Here is a 14,898-nt window from a genome sequence, read left to right on the forward strand (position 1 = left end):
ACTGTCAGAATGGGGACATCTTTAGAGGTTGCAACCGAGTCGTCATGACTTCCTGCAGCGGAGCCTGATTGAGAAGACGCGCTTCCGGCAGCCTTGAACCGCTGGTCAACACACCAGCCTTCCGGACCTGATAGGACACTTATCTCAGGCCTCTCGGAGCCCATCAGCCGCCCAGTTCAGTGCCTGCGAAGTGGCAGTCCATAGTGGAGCCTCCTTGCCTCGGTCCAGGTCCACAGCTCCCTGTGTGGGCTGCCCCAGCCTTAGACGACCCCAGGACACTGTGATTGGCGCCCGAGTCCGCTGATGGTGAGGGAGGAGCCCTGATGGGGATGTGGGCATTGCTTGTGCTTGATGCCTGTCCTTCCTGCTCCTTTGGGTCAAGTTAGTGGAGAGGGCGATTTTTGTTGTCACTTGGTTCAGTCATGTATTCGTTCCTTCTTGCATTCTTTCTGAAACCAGTTGAGGCAGCATAGTGTAGTTGTTAAGAGTGCAGACCCTGGATCCAGACCGTCTCGATCTTCCCTCTCAGCTGTTTCCGACATTAGGCAAGACAGAAGGCCTCAGCTTCCACGTCTGAAAAGTGGGGTAATAATAGTATCTACCTCTTTTTTTTTTTTTTTTTTTTAAGTGACATCTACTTATAGAAAGGTTGGGAGAATTGAATTACCAGTAGAGGCAAAGCCTGGCATGTAGTAGGCACTCAAATCTTAGACACCAAGATCACAGCTGTGAGAGACAGATGGAAGAATAAAATTGAAACAAGTACTAGTTTAAATACAGGGATAAATGCTGTGATGGAGACATACAAAGTGCTGTGAGACTTAAAAAGGGGAGATGTGTTGGGGAGGTGATAGAGGGTGGTGACTTAAATCATACTTAAGGATGAATACAAGTCTGCCAGGGATGTGGCAGGTAGCAAGGCATTTCCTGCAGAGATCACGTCATTAAGCTGTGGAAATGCATGGCATTCGCAACCAGAGAAGTCTGATATGGTTGGAACTAAGATGGTCACTTTCTTCAGGAAGTTCCTCCTTTGTGTTTTCTCACCGAACTTGGTCTGTGTCTCTGGAACAGCACTGACCACACACTTTAATGTTGAAACATTCTTTTCATGTTTTTCTCCCTCACCTCAGGGTAAGGACCTTGAATTAGTCTTTATCTCCTCACATGACACTTGGCATTTGATAAATATTTATTGAATTTGAAGAGACATATGGCCAATGAGTCTGGAAAGGTGAGTTGAAGCTGGATTGTAATTGGTGTTGAATGGTAAATCAAAAAACATTGACGTTTTTCCAGTAGTCAATGGGAAGTCATTAGGTCTAAGCTGAAAATATTAAATCTAGCCTCACTACTGACTTCCCTGGTAGCTCAGCTGTGGTAAAGAATCTGCCTGCAGTGCAGGAGACAAGGGTTCGATTCCTGGGTTGGGAAGGTCCCCTGGCCAAGGGATAGGGTACTCCAGTATTCTTGAGCTTCCCTAGTGGCTCAGTTGGTAAAGAATTTGCCTGCAGTGTGGGAGACCTGGGTTCAATCCCTGGGTTGGGAAGATCCCGTGGAGGAGGGCATAGCAACCCACTCCAGTATTGTTGCCTGGAAAATCCCAAGGACAGAGGAGCCTGGTAGGCTGCAGTCCATGGGGTCACAAAGAATTGGACATGACTGAGCAATTAAGCACAGCACAGCATCACTGTAGAGAGTAGATTTGATACAAGGAGAGACTAAAGGAAGGGATATTATTTAAGAGATAGCAGATATCTGAGATTCTTCCCTATGAACGTCAGAAGTTGAATGCATAAGACCGTTTAGGATAGTGGTTCATAAAATTTTCCACCAGGATTAGTTAAAGGTTCCCATGCTTGGCACATATGCATGCATGCTACGTCACTTCAGTAGTGTCTGACTCTTTGAGACCCTTTGGACTGTAGCCCCTCGGTTTCTTCTGTCCATGGGATTCTTCAGGCAAGAATACTGGAGTGGGTTGCCATTTCCTTCTCCAGGGGATCTTCCTGACCCAGGAATTGAGCCCATGTCTCCTACTTCTGCATTGGCAGGCAGTTTCTTTACCACTAGTCCACCTGGGAAGCATTCACAGGTTAGTAACCACATCAGGAATTCCCTGGCAGTCCAATGGTTAGGACTTGGCACTAAGATCCCACAGACTGCACGGCACAGCGGAAAAAAAAAAAAGAAGAAGAACCTTTTCCTATCTTTAACTCTACTCCTTTTTCTCCTGTGGATCCAGGAAAGATGTGTCAAGATACTCTGAGAAATATTCCAGGTCTCATTTAAGTGTCTTGCCTTGCAAATCATTCTGGATTGGTAATAAGTTAGTGGGGTGAGTTGGAAAATATGGACACCGTAGCCTAATATACTCTTGCAGCTATTAGTCTACTGAAGACCCAAACTCTACCTTGTGGTTCAGTCCAGTAGGAATTGTCACAGTGTATGACTGTGATATTAACAGTTATATTTCTCTTAATTTCTTCAGGAAGAACGTCCTTGGTCCAACAGTGTTGCTGACGCTGACTTTTTCTAAGTGGTCTTGAACTGCCTAGTTTTTATGTCAATACCTGGCTAGACCTCGTATTCCTCACTACAGAAGCCCTTAACCTGCAGTTGCTAGAGATTTTAAAACGTTGCCTTTAGGATACCATCCACATTTAACTTGGGAGCTCTTCCTTTGTAATTCCAAAATGTTGAGATACTGGGGAGAGATACCAATCTCATCAAGCCAGACCAACAGAAGTTCTTTTGACTTGCTCCCTCGGGAGTTCCGACTGGTAGAAGTCCATGACCCGCCTCTGCACCAACCCTCAGCCAACAAGCCCAAGCCCCCCACTATGCTGGACATCCCCTCAGAGCCCTGCAGCCTCACCATCCACACCATTCAGCTGATCCAGCACAACCGACGTCTGCGTAACCTCATTGCCACAGCGCAGGCCCAGAATCAGCAACAGACAGAAGGTGTAAAGACTGAAGAGAGTGAACCTCTTCCGTCCTGCCCTGGGTCACCTCCTCTTCCTGATGATCTCCTTCCTTTAGACTGTAAGAATCCCAGTGCACCGTTCCAGGTCCGGCACAGTGACCCAGAGAGTGACTTTTATCGGTAAGACAAGGCTTTGCTATATGTTACTTTTCTCTAAAAATCTTCCCAACAACCTTGTTAAGCATGTCACCACTTTTCCAGGAGGAAACTGAAGATAAGAGTAAATGACTGGGCCAAAGTTGCTCAGGTAATTAGTGGAAAGTCTAAGAGTTGAACCATGTTCTTCCAAATCCAGAGTCTGTATTTTTTTTATTTTCTGATGCAACAAATATTTATTGAGTACCTAATATATGCCAAGCACTTTACTAGGAGCAAAGTTCTACACTGGTTTGTAAAATAGGCCATGGTCTCATAGTCCTCCAAATCTAGTTTTTCTTGTTAATTAAAAGATATACTGTGGGTTTAGCTCATTGTCCTCAAGATGAGATTTATGGACTTATTCTCTTACCATTAGAAATCCACAAGTTCTATACAAGAATTTTTAAATGGTGTATTTTCATTTTGATAACACAGTTCAAGAAATAATAGTATAACAATGTTCCTGATCCTTGCTGCTCAAAATCTGATCTGAGATCAGCAACATCAACATCACCTGGGAGGTTGTTAGAAATGCAGAGTGTCAGACTCACCCAGACCTCCTGAGTCAGAATTTTCATTTTAACAAGATCTCCAGAGATTCATACGTAAATTTCAATTTGAGAAGCCCAGGTCCAAATCCTCTGAGTGATTACCTTAAAAGCTAGTGCTACTCCTGGATTTCAGTATGAAAGTTTGCATTTGATGCCAAATAAGTACTTTTGTCTTTTCATTTTGAAACTTGTCAGACCTACAGAAGTTTAAATAATAGGATGACAAAAACACAAATACCCTTCACCTGGATTCAACAATTGTTAATATTTTACCACATTTACTTTCTCTCACATATGTATAAGTGTGTATACACACATTTACTCACAAATATACAAACATTTATGTATACATATACACATAGACACACAGTTTTTTTTGCCAAATCTATTAGAGTTGTAGATATCACAGTATTTCACCCCTAAATTCTTCACCTTAGCCTAAAAATAAGGAAATTTCCTACATAATCCCAATAACCAGTATCACATCAAAGTAAGTGAACACGAATTAAGTACTATCATCTGTATTCAGATTTTTCCAGTTGTCCCCAAAATATCTTTTATTAGGTATGTTTTTCCCCAGTCTTGGACCTAATAAAGACCATGTATTCCATTTCATTGTTATACCTCTTTAGTGTCTTTTTTTTTTTTGAGGTATAGTTGATTTACGGTATTAGTTTCAGATGTTCAGTTCAGTTCAGTTAAGTCGCTCAGTTTTGTCCGACTTTTTGCGACCCCATGAATCGCAGCACACCAGGCCTCCCTGTCCATCACCATCTCCCAGAGTTCTCTCAAACTCACGTCCATCGAGTCGGTGATACCATCCAGCCATCTCATCCTGGGTCGTCCCCTTTTCCTCCTGCCCTCAATCCCTCCCAGCATCAGGGTCTTTTTCAGTGAGTCAACTCTTCACATGAGGTGGCCAAAGTACTGGAGTTTCAGCTTTAGCATCATTCCTTCCAAAGAACAGCCAGGGCTGATCTCCTTTAGGATGGACTGGTTGGATCTCCTTGCAGTCCAAGGGACTCTCAAGAGTCTTCTCCAACACCACAGTTCAAAAGCATCAGTTCTTCGGCGCTCAGCCTTCTTCACAGTCCAACTCTCACATCCATACATGACCATTGGAAAAACCATAGCCTTGACTAGACTGACCTTTGTTGGCAAAGTAATGTCTCTGCTTTTGAATATGCTATCTAGGTTGGTCATAACTTTTATTCCAAGGAGTCTTTTAATTTCAAGGCTGCAGTCACCATCTGCAGTGATTTTGGAGGTGTTCAACACTGTAATTCAATATTTGTATAGATTATACTCCTTTTAAAGTTATTATAAAATATTGGCTATATTTCCTGTGCGGTACAATATCCTTGTAGCTTATTTATTTTATACATAGTAGCTTGTACCTCTTAATCTACCCCATCTTGCCCCATCCTTCCCTCTCCTCACTGTTAACCACTAGTGTGTTCAATATCTGTGAGTCTACTTCTTTTCTGTTGTGTTCACTAGTTTGTTTTAGATTCTGTACATAAATGATATCATACAGTATTTGTCTTTCTTTGCCTCATTAGTGTCTTTTAAGCTAGAATAACTTCCCCCTTTTATAATACATGATATTAATCTTTTTTAAGAGTTTGGGTCATTTGTCTGTTCCAAATCAGACTGGATTTGCTGATTATTTTCTCAAGATTCAGATTAAATGTTTGGTAAAAATGCTTCATAACTAATTGTGTTGTACATCACTTACTGCATCTGCCTGTTGATGATGATAGTTGCTCCTATTTTAATTGTCCCAAACTAATGAAAAAAGAAGAGAAATGCACTTCTTATGTAAGGTTTGCAGTTGGGCTAGATTAAGGCAAGATGATGTCATGGTGCATTGTCTAATTGGAAGTTTTGAAGACACTGGAATAGTGGAAAAGGGAACGAGAAATGTGTCATTACATGCTTGGCACCTACTGGTATCGATGTGCCCAACTTCAGAATACTTACTCTGTAGCAATCAGTGGCACCCCACTCCAGTACTCTTGCCTGGAAAATCACATGGACGGAGGAGCCTGGAAGGCTGCAGTCCATGGGGTCACTAAGGGTCGGGCATGACTGAGCGACTTCACTTTCACTTTTCACTTTCATGCACTGGAGAAGGAAATGGCAACCCACTCCAGTGTTCTTGCCTGGAGAATCCCAGGGACGGGGGAGCCTGGTGGGCTGCTGTCTCTGGGGTCACACAGAGTCAGACACGACTGAAGCGACTTAGCAGCAGCAGCAGCAATCAGTACCAACTTTACATTTTGAGAGCAGTTGAGCTTTTACAAAATAATACTGTCCCTCATATTAAATTGATGCTATTATTTAGAATTTGTAGTTTTGTGTCAGTTTTCTAATTTTAATTGTTAGGAAGATTCTGTGAGCATCAGAAGGTTCAGTTCAGTTCAGTTCAGTCGCTCAGTTGTGTCCGACTTTTTGCGACCCCATGAATCACAGCATGCGAGGCCTCCCTGTCCATCACCAACTCCCAGAGTTCACTCAGACTCACATCCATCGAGTCAGTGATGCCATCCAACCATCTCATCCTCTGTTGTCCCCTTCTCCTCCTGCCCCCAATCCCTCCCAGCATCAGAGTCTTTTCTAATGAGTCAACTGCTCGCATGAGATGGTTTTATATATATTTAAGAGACTGTAACAAAAATAATTTGCATCAGTTATGGGGCTGCAGGAAGAATTATTTTCCTTTAAAATGGGTCCACATATTAAGTAAAACAGTACTGATTTAGCTCTGTTTATTAGACACTTCTGAAGTCTTTAGCTTTTGATCCAGAGAAACTGGCCATGGGAAATGATGACATAAACAGTAAATGAAAAATTACTTGACAGTTGGTTTTCTTATTTTCCAGTTATTAGGTGAATTGCAGTAGTTGCTACTGAGCAGATAATAGCAGCGTGGGTGAATAGCTCCTCAGGCACTCTGTACAGTAAGCACGGGGTGACAAATGAAAAGTGTTCTGGGAAGAGTCATTTTCTGCACCCGATTTTATTTTTATCTATTTACTTCCTTTGTCAGGGGAAAGCAGAAGATAGGAAATTTCAGGAGAACAGGTAAATTATTAGGAGCTTATTAAAAGTTACTTTTAGGAAATCAGACAGCTTTTGAAGTTTTTTGTTTTGTTTTAGAAAGATGGGATTTTTGCCACAATGATTAGGTGCAAAACAGAGTATTATGAAGAACATAGGATCTAGAGTCAGAAGCTCTATTACTTTATATTACCAAAAACATTTGGCAAATCACCCCCTCTGAACTTCAATTTCTTCATCTGCCAAATAGGAATAATAATATGGACCCCTACCAATTTCACAGCATAAAGTAGGATAAAAATGCTGTGTAAGCAATTGTTGTTCAGTCTCTCAGTCATGTCTGACTCTGCGACCCACGCTGCAGCAAGCCATGCTTCTCTGTCCTTCATTATCTTCTGGAGTTTGCTCAAACTTAGGTCCATTGAGTTGGTAATGCCATCCAACCATCTCATCCTCTGTTGCTTGTAAGCAATATATGTTTTAAACTGCTTTTATAAAATTGAATTGCTTTCCTATTTTACAAATGGTTTGTTGCAGTTAAATTCTAGAGGTTCATATATTGCCCAGCATGTGAGGAACCTATGCTATGCTGAAAATGTGCACCATTGAGCTATGCTCTTAAAATTTATCAGACCCTAAAAGTGATCAAGCAATTGATACAAGAAGATGGTAACTTACTTTTCAGTAGATACCCTTTTATACTGTTTACTATAAATGCATATCACCTATGCAAGCTTTATGTAATTGGAACTGCTCAGGGATATGACTGTGGGTTGTTGAGACGTGCCCTGAAATGGCAGCAAGGTAAAACTGGACAATATAATCTGCCTAAAATTCTCCTGGAAAACTGAGCCAGACGTTTGATTAGGGTTGTAAACCACCTAGGAAGACAGGACAGGTCACCCCTTTGCAAGAGAACCAATGACACTCATCGTGTCTCCACTTTCAGGGGGAAAGGGGAGCCTGTGACTGAACTCAGCTGGCACTCCTGCCGACAGCTCCTCTACCAGGCAGTGGCCACAATCCTGGCCCACGCGGGCTTTGAGTGTGCTAACGAGAGTGTCCTTGAGACCCTGACTGATGTGGCGCACGAGTACTGCCTGAAGTTCACCAAGCTGCTGCGCTTTGCTGTGGATCGGGAAGCCCGGCTGGGGCAGACTCCCTTCCCCGACGTGATGGAGCAGGTATTCCATGAAGTGGGTATCGGCAGCGTGCTCTCCCTCCAGAAATTCTGGCAGCACCGCATCAAGGACTATCACAGTTACATGCTGCAGGTGAGAGGATCCCGAGGAGGGGTGCACAAGGATGTGTGATCTGGGGGTGTTTAGTGGGATCCCTAACACTTGCCCCAGGGTGCAGAGCACACAGGGCCTGGAATAGAATGAACTTGACTTTCCTCTTGGCCCCGGATGTGACCCACACTGACCTGGCCAGACCCAGGGTTCTTCTTCAGACAGTGAAATTATAGCATGTGGCTAGCCTGCTCTTATTCAACACATATTTATGGAGTGCCTATTGTGGAATTCAGCAGTTTAATAGGACAAGTTCCTTGAGCTTGCATTCTTGTTGAGAGAGAGACAAAAACAGGTAAACAAACAATGATCAAAATAATTTCAGATGGCGTTAAGTGCTTTAAACCAGGAGCAAACGAGTGAGATGACACTGCTCTCAAAGGTAGAGTGTGATGGGGGAGATGGCGTTTTTGGTTAAAACCAGAACTATCTAATCTCTTCCACCCTTGTGGCCTTACGCATTTTGTTCACTGTTTTGCTTTCCCCAAATCTGAAATGTAAGAAATTCATAATACCCAATCGGCTTTGCTAAGTGATCCAGATGTCCTATAGCGCTCATTAGCCACTTGTTGTGTTTATGTCAAATGTTAGTTTTTATAGCCAAAAATGTCACCTTTCGTCCCAGTTCTGATATAATACATCTAAATATTTTACCTTTATGTACCTTTTAATTAATCACATACACATTCTCTGCCAAACAAATTTTCTTTACATGGCCCTGTCATTTATGAATTTCAAACTCAAATTCCTCCCATTAGCAGTGATGCTTTATTCGTATTCATCTTCTGTTTGCACCAGATGCCACAAGCTGACTATCCAACTTGCTTTTAACGTTCCTTTGGAAAATTGACTCTTGCTTGCCAACAGATTAGTAAGCAGCTCTCTGAAGAGTATGAGAGGATCGTCAATCCTGAGAAGGCCACAGAGGACACGAAGCCTGTCAAGATCAAGGAGGAACCTGTGAGCGACATCACCTTCCCTGTCAGTGAAGAACTGGAGGCTGACCTTGCTTCTGGAGACCAGTCGCTGCCCATGGGAGTTCTTGGCGCTCAGAACGAGCGCTTCCCATCTAACCTGGAGGTCGAGGCTTCACCACAGGCTTCAAGTAAGAGAGAACCTACCCATCTTGATTCTGGGAGATGTGCCAGCCTCAGTACTTCTTGCATTTTAGACTCAAAGTCTGGAGATGGAAGAGCAAAAGTAGGGATGGGCAGGGGAATGGAAAGTCTAAGAAGAAATATAGCTTCACTGATCTAGAGATACAAACATTCTCTTCCTAATTAGTGAAGAGAGAACTAGCACAGCTTTACAGACATTCTTTGAAATTATTCCTAGTTAGGATGTAGAGGCAATGTTACTCTCTTCAGTTCAGTTCAGTCGCTCAGTCGTATCCTGCTCTTTGCAACCTCATGGACTGCAGCACGCCAGGCTTCCCTGTTAATCCCAACTCTCAGAGCTTACTCAGACTCATGTCCATTGAGTCAGTGATGCCATCCGATCATCTCATCCTCTGTCATCCCCTTCTCCTCCTGCCATCAATCTTTCCCAGCATCAGGGTCTTTTCCAGTAAGTCTGTTCTTTGCATCAGGTGGCCAAAGTATTGGAGTTTCAGCTTCAGCATCAGTCCTTCCAATGAATATACAGGACTAATTTCTTTTAGGATGGACTGGTTGGATCTCCTTGCAGTCCAAGGGACTCTCAAGAGCCTTCTCCAGTACCACAGTTCAAAAGCATCAGTTCTTCGACACTCAGCTTTCTTTATAGTCCAACTCTCATATCCATACATGACTACTGGAAAAACCATAGCTTTGACTAGACGGACCTTTGTCAGCAAAGTAATGTCTCTGCTTTTGAATATGCTATCTAGGTTGGTCATAACTTTCCTTTCAAGGAGTAAGCATCCTTTAATTTCACTGCAATCACCATCTGCAGTGATTTTGAAGCCCCCAAAAATAAAGTCTGACAGTTTCCACTGTTTCTCCATCTATTTGCCATGAAGTGATGGGACCAGATGCCATGATCTTAGTTTTCTGAATGTTGAGCTTTAAGCCAACTTTTTCACTCTGTTTCACTTTCATCAAGAGGCTGTTTAGTTCTTCTTCCGTTTCTGCCAGAAAGGTGGTGTCATCTGCATATCTGAGGTAATTGATATTTCTCCCAGCCATCTTGATTCCAGCTTGTGCTTCATCCAGTCAGGCATTTCTCATATACTCTGCATGTAAGTTAAATAAGCAGGGTGACAATATACAACCCTGACATACTCCTTTCCCAATTTGGAACCGGTCTGTTGTTCCATGTCCAGTTGTAACTGTTGCTTCCTGACCTGCATACAGATTTCTCAGGAGGCAGGTCAGGTAGTCTGGTAGTCCCATCTCTAAGAATTTTCCACAGTTTGTGTGATCCACACAGTCAAAGGCTTTGGTGTAGTCAATAAAGCAGTAGTAGATGTTTTTCTGGAACTCTGTTTATTCAATGATCCAATGGATGTTGGCAATATGATCTCTGGTTCCTCTGCCTTTTCTAAATCTAGCTTGAACATCTGGAAATTCGTGGTTCATGTACTGTTGAAGCCTGGCTTGGAGATTTTTGAGCATTACTTTTAGCGTGTATGATGCAATTGTGCAGCAGTTTGAACATTCTTTGGCATTGCCTTTCTTTGGGATTGGAATGAAAACTGACCTTTTCCAGTCTTGTGGCTACTACTGAGTTTTCCAAATTTGCTGTTACTCTCTTGATGACAGTTAATTCAGCCGACCCAGCTAGGTGGACAGATGGCCTCCTGTTCTCTGTATTCTGGTCTTTCCTGGTGCTTGTGCTGAGTTAATTAAGGCAACTTCCAGATAAGTGGAGTAATGTTAATTGCTCAAGGATGTTTGAATAGTTGGGGTTGCTTGGTCAGAGTAGTACCAACAAGTTGAACCTGAAAGGGATTAAAATAGGGCAACTCAGTGATGCTGCTTCTTCCAGACAGACTCCGTGATTCCCTTCAGAACCAGATGGCTCAATGATCCCTAAGTCAAAAAGACTGCAAATAACTCTAGAGGCTCAGTTCTTTACAATTTATTTATTTATTTATTGGCTGCGCCATGCATCATGTGGGATTTTAGTTCCCTGATCAGGGACCAAACCTGAGCCCCCTGCAGTGGAAGTCTTAACCACTGGACTTCTAGGGAAGTCCCAGTTCTTTAGAAATATAGATTATGTCATCAATGACCTAACGATGCAAACAGCCAGTCTTTCAGTGTGGCCTAAACAGAATTAGACCACATTTTCAAAGTACTGGGCAGAGAGCCTTTCACCATGGGAGATGTAATAACCACAGAACAGCATTGCTAGAAGACACAGAGGCAGGAGAGCCAGAAAGAAATTCTTGCAGACATAGGGGTCACGTCTCTTTTCAGCAGTCTGGGAACTGCTACCACCATTTTGTAGTGATCACTAACTTTCCATAATGTGAGAGAGAACCAGGGACCCAAACACATGGCAGAAAAACAAGACAGCCCTGTAAAAGGACAGGCAAATGTAACACTTGCCCAAGAACCCATGGTTGTACCTACCTTTGAACCATGAATATTTCCACCTGCATAGCTTTAGTTTCCCTGGTTTAGAGGAAATGGAGATGGATGAGGTGAGGTAAAGGAAGGGGAGGAAGTGGAAAAGAAGATATTTTGAGTTGGTTATTTTTTGAGCAGAGAATAACAACCATATTCTCTAGGCAAGTAGAGAATCAGACTGAAAACTGAGGTCAAAGGCCATCAGCCAGCCCTGGGTGGTGTATGCCACCTGCTTTGTTCCAGCCTTTCTTGCTGCTAGTTAGTTCTGTGTTCTTTTCCATTCCCAGGTACAGAGGTAAATGCTTCCCCTCTTTGGAACTTGGCCCACGTGAAAATGGAGCCGCAAGAGAGTGAAGAAGGCAACGTTTCTGGGCACGGTGTGCTGGGCAGTGACGTGTTCGAGGAGCCGATGTCAGGCATGAGTGAAGCTGGGATCCCCCAAAGCCCTGATGACTCAGACAGCAGCTACGGCTCCCACTCCACTGATAGCCTCATGGGCTCCTCCCCTGTTTTCAACCAGCGCTGCAAAAAGAGGATGAGGAAAATATAAAAGGCAAAGAGGGAGACCTCTCCAGACCTAGAAGACCCAACAGAAACTGATGGATTCTAATTTGTTTCCACAAATAATGATTGAACTCTTAAACACAATGGGTTTTCCTGATACCAGTGGAGCGGGATTTAACTTTTACCTTTTGCATCCAGTTTTTGTTGTTTTCCACAACCAAGCCACCTTTCACAGATATCACACTGGGATGGTGATCCAGAGACCAAAACAGTGTCCCTGACTTGTCTTCACCATGTGACAAATGACTTAGCTTCTCTCAACCTGTTTCTCTTATACAACAGAGAAGAATCACACTGGGTCTGGCCTACACTGCAGGGATATTATGAAGATGAAGATGTTATTAATAAGCTTCACAGCTGTGCTTGAACAGACTCACATATATGCTGATATCAGATGTCAATCTTTTTCTTTTAACTTGCTTCATTTTTGGTTCAAGTCATTGGGAATCCAATGGAAATAGCTAAACATTGCACAGCTTATCTATCAGTAGTCCTTTTTTCGAACTGTTTCTGCTGCCCACAGAATCTCCTGTGAAATCACAGCAGTCTGTGAACAGCCTTTTTGCTTATCCAAATAGCCCTCTCCTATTTCAACCATATATTTTTCTTCTTCCTTCTCTAGACTTAGTCCATGTATTCCAGTCCTCTTTATTTGCAGTCAGATTGTTTTTTTAACATTGGGTTGGCCAAAAAAGTTCATTCAGGCTTTTCCATATGTTATCAGTTCAGTTCAGTTCAGTCGCTCAGTCGTGTCCGACTCTTTGCGACCCCATGAATCGCAGCATGCCAGGCCTCCCTGTCCATCACCAACTCCCGGAGTTCACTCAGACTCACATCCATCGAGTCAGTGATGCCATCCAGCCATCTCATCCTCGGTCGTCCCCTTCACCTCCTGCCCCCAATCCCTCCCAGCATCAGGGTCTTTTCCAATGAGTCAACTCTTCACATGAGGTGGCCAAAGTACTAGAGTTTCAGCTTTAGCATCATTCCTTCCAAAGAAATCCCAGGGCTGATCTCCTTCAGAATGGATGGGTTGGATCTCCTTGCAGTCCAACGGACTCTCAAGAGTCTTCTCCAACACCACAGTTCAAAAGCATCAATTCTTCAGCGCTCAGCCTTCTTCACAGTCCAACTCTCACATCCATACATGACCACTGGAAAAACCATAGCCTTGACTAGACAGACCTTAGTTGGCAAAGTAATGTCTCTGCTTTTGAATATGCTATCTAGGTTGGTCATAACTTTTCTTCCAAGGAGTAAGTGTCTTTTAATTTCATGGCTGCAGTCACCATCTGCAGTGATTTTGGAGCCCAGGAAAATAAAGTATGACACTGTTTTCACTGTTTCCCTGTCTATTTCCCATGAAGTGATGGGACCGGATGCCATGATCTTCGTTTTCTGAATGTTGAGCTTTAAGCCAACTTTTGGGCAACCCAGTATTTTCAGCATACACATTTTTCAGTTGCTCTTTTCATTTTCTCCTTTTTGAATGGTGAAACTAACTGATGGCTCATCAGTCTGCCTGCAATGCAGGAGACCTGGGTTCAATCCCTGGGTCAGGAAGATCCCCTGGAGAAGGGAAGGGCAACCTGCACCAATATTCTTGCCTGGAAAATCCCATGGACAGAGGAGACTGGTGGGCTATAGTCCATGGGGTCACAAAAAGTTGGGACACGACTGAGCGACTTTCACTTTGTGAATGAAGCAAACAGGACCTGTCCATAGACAGACTTGTGCCTGTTTCATTTGTTGCATCTGCTTGACCATCAGAGGACAGTGATCCACTCCTTTACCAGAATTCTACATCTGCACATTGTGCTTCTACTGGATGGGCAGCCTCTAAAAGGCTAACAGTATGCACCTTTCTGCTTTACATCATGTCCTGAACAGCTTGACAGCATGCTGTTACTCATCCATTGCAGTATCTGCCCTACTTGGCATCTGATAGTGTCAATCATTATTTATTAAATACTTGATGTAGCACTGGAATAATCAGGAGTAATTAGCAAATGTGTGCAAGTACTGCTGATTTGGTTTGGGGGTGCAGAATACAAGTCTTGTGAAATTCAGAGTACTCTTTTAGTAGACTAGAAACCAAGGCCCATATCACTGAGTGCCTTAAATGTCTCAGGTATTGGGAATAAATATGAATGCAACAGCAACAAAATAAGGTTATGATTTAAATTGTTGCCAGAGCATTTATAAGTTTGCTAATTGGACATCCTTGGCACATTTAAACCTTTCCTGTTCCAGGTTTAGCTTCATTTCCCCTTATTTGCTTCCTTTGTGGCTCAGCTGGTAAAGAATCTGCGTGCAATGCAGGAGACCTGGGTTCGATCCCTGGGTTGGGAGGATCCCCTGGAGAAGGGAAAGGCTACCCACTCCAGTATTCTGGCCTGGAGAATTCCATGGACTGTAGTCCATGGGGTCGCAAAGAGTTGCATACAACCGAGCAACTTTCACTTCAGTTCACTTCACTTCACTTCCCCTTATTTACTGATGAAAGTACACATCTGGTGGTCAGTTTCCAGAAAGTAGCCATTTAGTATTTAATTAGTTCACTCAGCAAACATTAATTGAGTACCCGTTATATACTGGGTCCTTTGCAAGGGATATGCAGATGAGTAAGACCATCTCTGCTGTTATGGAGCTTATAGCATAGGCCAGATGATTTCCTCTTTAATGAAAAAGTATTCAAAGGCACTAGGGAAAAAAAAAAGGTATGCACAGGTTTGCTGTCCAAGTGG

The 14,898-nt window shown here is 43.1% G+C and overlaps 1 protein-coding gene across 2 annotated transcripts; it reads left to right on the forward strand.

Moving 5' to 3' along the window:
- SUPT7L (SPT7-like STAGA complex gamma subunit) lies at positions 50-12,819 on the forward strand. Of its 2 annotated transcripts, XM_005686875.3 has the most exons (6): positions 50-306; positions 1,134-1,234; positions 2,492-3,109; positions 7,691-8,015; positions 8,901-9,138; positions 11,875-12,819. In XM_005686875.3, the coding sequence occupies exons 3-6, from the start codon at positions 2,697-2,699 to the stop codon at positions 12,135-12,137; spliced, it is 1,239 nt and encodes a 412-aa protein (XP_005686932.1). In that variant the 5' UTR covers positions 50-306; positions 1,134-1,234; positions 2,492-2,696; the 3' UTR covers positions 12,138-12,819. The 2 variants fall into 2 exon arrangements, with proteins under 2 accessions (XP_005686932.1, XP_005686933.1); XM_005686876.3 differs by lacking the exon at positions 1,134-1,234.

This window comes from Capra hircus, chromosome 11 (genome assembly GCF_001704415.2).
Source record: "Capra hircus breed San Clemente chromosome 11, ASM170441v1, whole genome shotgun sequence".
NCBI lineage: Eukaryota > Metazoa > Chordata > Mammalia > Artiodactyla > Bovidae > Capra > Capra hircus.

What these genes read in the sequence shown, in the direction of transcription:
- SUPT7L (XM_005686875.3), top strand. Translation starts at nt 2,697, where the DNA reads ATGTTGAGATACTGGGGAGAGATACCAATCTCATCAAGCCAGACCAAC. An exon ending in CCAGAGAGTGACTTTTATCG is followed by an intron (nt 3,110 to 7,690) that starts GTAAGACAAGGC and finishes CTCCACTTTCAG; the next exon opens with GGGGAAAGGGGAGCCTGTGA. An exon ending in GGCTTCACCACAGGCTTCAA is followed by an intron (nt 9,139 to 11,874) that starts GTAAGAGAGAAC and finishes TTCCATTCCCAG; the next exon opens with GTACAGAGGTAAATGCTTCC.